At 66.7% G+C, this 5,183-nt stretch overlaps 2 protein-coding genes across 2 annotated transcripts in view; one reads left to right on the forward strand and one right to left on the reverse strand.

Annotated features, from left to right (window-relative positions):
* CDK10 (cyclin dependent kinase 10) overlaps positions 1-5,183 on the reverse strand; it is a 25,377-nt gene that overhangs the window by 10,791 nt on the left and 9,403 nt on the right. Inside the window, exons 9-13 of the mRNA XM_019505374.1 lie at positions 4,337-4,396; positions 4,038-4,161; positions 3,807-3,946; positions 3,563-3,615; positions 3,369-3,484 (exon numbers count right to left, since the gene is read on the reverse strand). Of these exons, the coding sequence (XP_019360919.1) occupies positions 3,381-3,484; positions 3,563-3,615; positions 3,807-3,946; positions 4,038-4,161; positions 4,337-4,396 (481 nt within the window). The 3' untranslated portion in view covers positions 3,369-3,380. The remainder of the gene's footprint in view (positions 1-3,368; positions 3,485-3,562; positions 3,616-3,806; positions 3,947-4,037; positions 4,162-4,336; positions 4,397-5,183) is intronic.
* Positions 144-1,978, forward strand: SPATA2L (spermatogenesis associated 2 like). The gene is made up of 2 exons (XM_019505371.1): positions 144-494; positions 800-1,978. The coding sequence occupies exons 1-2, from the start codon at positions 189-191 to the stop codon at positions 1,802-1,804; spliced, it is 1,311 nt and encodes a 436-aa protein (XP_019360916.1). The 5' UTR covers positions 144-188; the 3' UTR covers positions 1,805-1,978.

Consider the following 5,183-nt stretch of genomic DNA (forward strand, 5'->3'; position numbering starts at 1 on the left):
CCGGCATCCCACACGGGTCGGTCTGCCCCCCACTGGGGGGGCTGGGATGGGGGGCCGGTCTGCCCCCCCCCACACTGGGGGGTCGGTCTGCCCCCCCTCCACTGGGGGGTTGTGCTCCCCAGCTAGGGTTGCCCCCCGGGCAGTGGGGCCAGGCCCTGCGCTGACCCCCCGGGGCGTGCTCCCCCAGGATGAGCGGGGCGGCGGGGCTGCAGCAGGAGTACCGGCGCAGCGTGGAGCGCGCCTTCCAGGGGGGCCGCGCCGGGGCCTGCACCGACGCCGTGCTGCGGGATGCCCTGCGCCGTCGCCTACTGGAGGAGCCGGAGCTGCACGGCGCGCTGCGCAGTGACGCCTTCGCCACGCTTGCCAGTGGCCTGCGGGGCCGGCTCAGCCTGCTCCCCACGCTGCGAGGCCTGGCCGCCGCTTTCCAGGTGCTGGAGCTGGCCGCCCTCAACTTGCACTTCTTCCCCTGGCGCAGGGAGTTCGGCACCATCAAGGTGGGTGTTGGGGTGGCCCCACCCAGGGCTGTGGGGGCTGCTCACTCAGCTCCAGGGTGTAGCGTGGAGAGCTGGAGCACTGGGTTCTGGCGTGTCTGCCTCCCAGGATGGGGGCAGAGCGGCTGCAGAGCCCCGGGAACGGGCACGGCTCTGCTGCTCGCCCCTTTCGTGTCCCGGCCCTGTGCCTTGGTTTCCCCGGCGCAGGCTGGGACAAGGGTGCCGATGCTGCCGTCCCATCCCTGGGACGATGGTAAGCCTGGCCGGGGCCGTGCTGTGCAGCAGGTGATGCAGCGCTCCCGTTGCAGACGTTCTCAGGGGTGTACGTACACTGTCTGCGGGCAGCGCTGCCGGAGCCGGACCTGGCCAGGAGCTTCCGCCGCCTGGGCTACGAGCGCAGGGACGCCCACCACCTGGTGGTGACGCGGCCGCCCCCGGGCACCGAGCTGCTGCACGCGGCCTGCGGCTTCTTCGCAGCCCGGCTGGAGTGCGAGATCCTGGAGGACGTCCTCCTGCAGCTGGGGCCCTGCTGCGTGTCGGCTGACGACCTGCTCCAGGCACGCAGAGGTGCCGGCGGCCTGACCGCCTGCGTGGAGAGGCTGCAGACACTGGCACGCTGGCCCCGAGATAGGGAGTTTGGTGTGGCTCCGGCGCCCGGCTGCGAGGCAGACGCCGATCTCTACCGCGACCCCAGGAGCCTGTCCCACACCCCCCTGGCAGGCCGGCGGGGCTATGAGCGGAGCCCCAAGCTGTGGGGCGAGCCTGCCGGCAGCTATTACCCCCTGCAGGAGGTGGAGGACCCCGAGCTGGAGCAGGGCCTGGGGGACGGGGCCGACCCGGAGCTAGCCGCCTTCTCCTTCCTGTCCCTGAGGCAGGAGCTGGGCTGCGTTGGCCGCTCGCTGACCCCCGAGAACACCAGGAGCCGGAGCCCAGCTCCAAGCTGCAGCTACAGCCCCCGCGCCGGGGCCAGCTCCCCGGGGCTGTACCGTGCTGCCGACCGGCCCTTCCAGGCAGCCGAGAACGCGTGGGGGCTGGCCCCCACCTGCCCGCAGCCGGAGGGCGGGGAAGGGGCAGAGCCGGTGCTGGCGCTGTCTGAGGTGCCGCGGTACCAGCTGCACTTGTGCCTGAGCCAAGGCACCCTGCCCTCCTACTGCTGCAGCACCTGCCAGCAGCTGCACGCCCGGGGCTGCGAGGCGCTGCAGGCCTGCCGGGGCGGGCACAGCATGCAGGAGCTGCACGGCGAGAAGCAGCAGCGCCTCTGGCTGCTGAGAACCAAGGTGGACATGATGCTGCAGGAGGGTGGGCGGCCGTAGCCCGCCAGGGGCACCGGCCACAGGACTGAGTAGCCCAGGCAGGTGCTGGACACTGCTGCTCTCCCCAGCCTGCCCACCCGCCCACCTGCATTCCCGCTGCTCTCTCGGCAGCCTGAAACGCTGGGGCCAGGAGCAAGGGGAGGAGCAGGGCGGGGACCGTCTCTGAGTAAACGTCTCAGCTATCACAGTGGCAAGCGCCTGTTCTGTTTCTGGGTTGTGCCCCCCCTCGCCCAGGCTGATGGGGGTTGGGGGGGAAGGCATGGTGCAGCTGTTGCCATGGTATCAGTGCCGCTCTTCGTTGCTATGGTGAGCCACGCGCGTGCACGAGCGTGCAGCCCCTGGCGTCAGCTTGGGAGGCCGAGCCCACAACCCTGGTGCTGGGTGGCTCTAGCTGAAGGCACAGAGGGCTCCCTGTCCTCCCATACTGCGCCGGGGAGGCCAAGCTGCCGTGGGCCCTGGAGGTGGGTAGAGCCCCCTCCCAGTGCACGGTACTGTTCCCCCAGCAGGCCCCTGCTGCCATTGCCCTAGGGCCCTGGCTGCGCAGGCTGGAGGAGGGGGTAGCTCCAGGCTTGGTGCCCCAGCTCTTCCTTCCTGTAGCTGAGCTGACAGCCCTAACCAAGGCGCTAAGCAGAGACAGGCACTGACGCATGCATGTGACTTTATTGAAAGCAGGACTATGCTCAGCACAAGGAGAAATAGCCCCTTCCTCTCCCCACAGGCAGCTCAGCTGCCTTTGCTCCCATGCCCCGGCTCTGTCTCCCAAGGCTTAAGTCTCCTTCCAGCCTCGGGAGCGTGCGTGTGCAGCGCTTGGTCCTGCCCGTGGGCCAGGAGCGGGGAGGCCGTCAGCCCCTAGGCGTGCAGAAGAGATGAGAGCCGGCTCTGCCTGCCCGTGGCAGCTGCGGTCCCAGAGCTGACAGCAAGGCCATGTCCCCACAGGAAGGCCACCACACATCTTGCACCTCTCCCTGGCTGGACCAGCAGCGCTTGGGCTCAGCAGTTGGTCATAGTCACTGCAGCTCCCCCCACCAGCGCAGGCCTTGGATACACATGGGGCAGTCTCTCATTGGTGCTTTTGTACCAAAGAGGGGAGAAGACCCAAGGGGAGGGGGTGTCGAAACAGCCAGAGGTGCTGGGGGACAGACCCAGGCTGCTGGGAAATGCAGGTCCCTGCGTACCCGGGCAAAGCCACGTGCAGCCCCAGAGCCAGAGGGCAGCTGAGCCAGACCTCAGGCTGAGGAAGTGAGAATCTGCAAGGCTCAGCCAGGAAACGCACCCCAGCACGGCGGGGAGTGAGCTGCAGCCTCCTCAGAGCCTGGGAGATCTGGAGCAGCCCCGGGTGGAGCAAACCCCTCCCCAGGTAAAGCCAGACGGCTGCTGGCCCTCCTGGGGGCAATGCCCACTCCGTGCTGCTGCACAGATCAGGCTCCAGCTGTCTCCCTGGGGAGGGGTGGGCAGGGGGCGGCACGGCCAGGTAGTTCAGCCCCCACTGGGATCCAATTGCCCATGCGCCCGTTCTTGGGGTCCTGGGTCTCTATTGGCTCAAGGTACCGAGGATGTTCCTGACCCTGCAGCCGACTCAGGGCTTGCTGCGTTTGCCCTGGGTTTCAGCCCCTGTGCTGGTGGTGGCAGCTCTCTTGTTGCGGTGGTGCGGGAAGGTGGGCATGAGCTCGGGCTCGCAGGCTGGAGGGGGAGAGAGGAAAGGAGGCTCGGGGCGGCGCTCAGAGGCCCAGCCCTAGCCACCAGCAGGGAGTCACTTACGCAAGGGCTTCTCCTTGAAGTAGGAGCTCTCCAGGCAGTCACCTGCCGTCGCCCTGGGGAGGCAAAGAGACAGGTCAGCGGCTGAGCCTGGTGTCTCACCTGTCCCAGACACCTCGGGCACACCTGGGACAAAGTGCCTGGGGGCTGCCAGGCTGGTACCCCACCCCTGGTACAGGGCAGCAGCATGGCCAGGCCACAGCAGCCTCTGCAGCTCCAGCCCGGGGAGTGGAGGGGGACTCCTCACCTCTTCTTGGGGTCGTACATGAAGAGGAAGTTGAGGAGACGCAGCCCAGCCTCCGACAGCCACGGGAACTTGTGCTTGAGGTTGTTGTAGGGCTGCTTGCGCAGCGTGTACTGGCTCACCAGCGGCAGCTTGGAGAAGCCCTGGGGGCAGGGGAGAGCAGAGGGTGAGGGTGAGGGTGAAGGCCAGGACCGGAGGAGAGGGGCAGGGGGGTAACACGGGGCTGGTGCTCACTGGCCAGATGTTCTCGTTGGGCGTCCCCAGCAGCTGCACAATCAGGTCAATCTGGTGGATCTCAGAGCTCCCCGGCAGCAGCGGCTTGTGGGCCAGCAGCTCTGCCAGGATGCAGCCCACGGCCCTGGGGAGGAAATGGGTGCGTGGGCAAGTGGGGCACAGCCGTGCCACTAGCAAGACCTTGGCGTGGATTCTGGTGACACGGAGCTGCTTTGACCCCCGGGGGTGCCTGCAGCTGGAGGGCAGCCCCATCCTCCCCTCCCCGGTCAGGGCCTTGCTGCCCAACACGAGTGCCTCACCACATGTCAATGCTGGTCGTCTGGGTCGTTGTCCCCAGCAGCAGCTCCGGGGCACGGTACCTGGCAACGTGAGCAAAAGGAAGCGCCAGTTCAGGGAAGGCCCTTCAAGAAGAGGTTGAGGGGTTGGGGATGACCTAGGCACAGCAATGCCTGTGCTCTGCTGTGGGATTTCCCAGGCTGGCTGCCTCCTGGCCCTTCCTGCTCCATGTCTCGAGGTGTTTCAGCCTCCCTCTGAGGGGCTGGGTGCTGGCTGCATCCCAGGCTGGGCAGGGGGACTGGGCTGTGCTAATGCTGCTAGGACCAAAGCTAGAGGGTCTTGGCCCTCTGCCCAGGCTCAGACCAACATCGTGTCTGTGGGCAGGAAGATATTTTACCCCCTGGTCAGATTGGTGCAGACTGGGAGGGGGGTTGCCTTCCTCTGTAGCAGGGACATGGCCCCTGCCTGGGATCTCTGGAGCATCCATAGTTTCTAGGGTCGGAAGAGACCTGAGCAGATCATCAAGTCTGACCCCCTGCCATGGCAGGAGAGAGTACTGGGGTCAAATGACCCCAGCAAGGTGTACATCTAGCCTCCCCTTAAAGACCCCCAGGGTAGGAGCCTGCACCACTTCTCTTGGAAGTTGGTTCCAGACCCTAGCCGCCCTGACCGTGAAATAGCGCCTCCTGATCAATCTAGCCTAAACCTACCCTCTGCCAGCTTGTGACCGTTATTCCTGGTCACTCCTGGCAGTGCTCGGGGGAACAGGGACTCCCCCAGCGCCTGCTGATCCCCCCTGACTAGTTTATAACAGGCCACAAGATCCCCCCTCAGCCTTCTCTTGTGGAGGCTGAACAGGTTCAGGTCCCG

The sequence above is a fragment of the Gavialis gangeticus genome, unplaced genomic scaffold (assembly GCF_001723915.1).
Source record: "Gavialis gangeticus isolate Ggan-Ray unplaced genomic scaffold, GavGan_comp1, whole genome shotgun sequence".
Taxonomy (NCBI): Eukaryota; Metazoa; Chordata; order Crocodylia; family Gavialidae; genus Gavialis; species Gavialis gangeticus.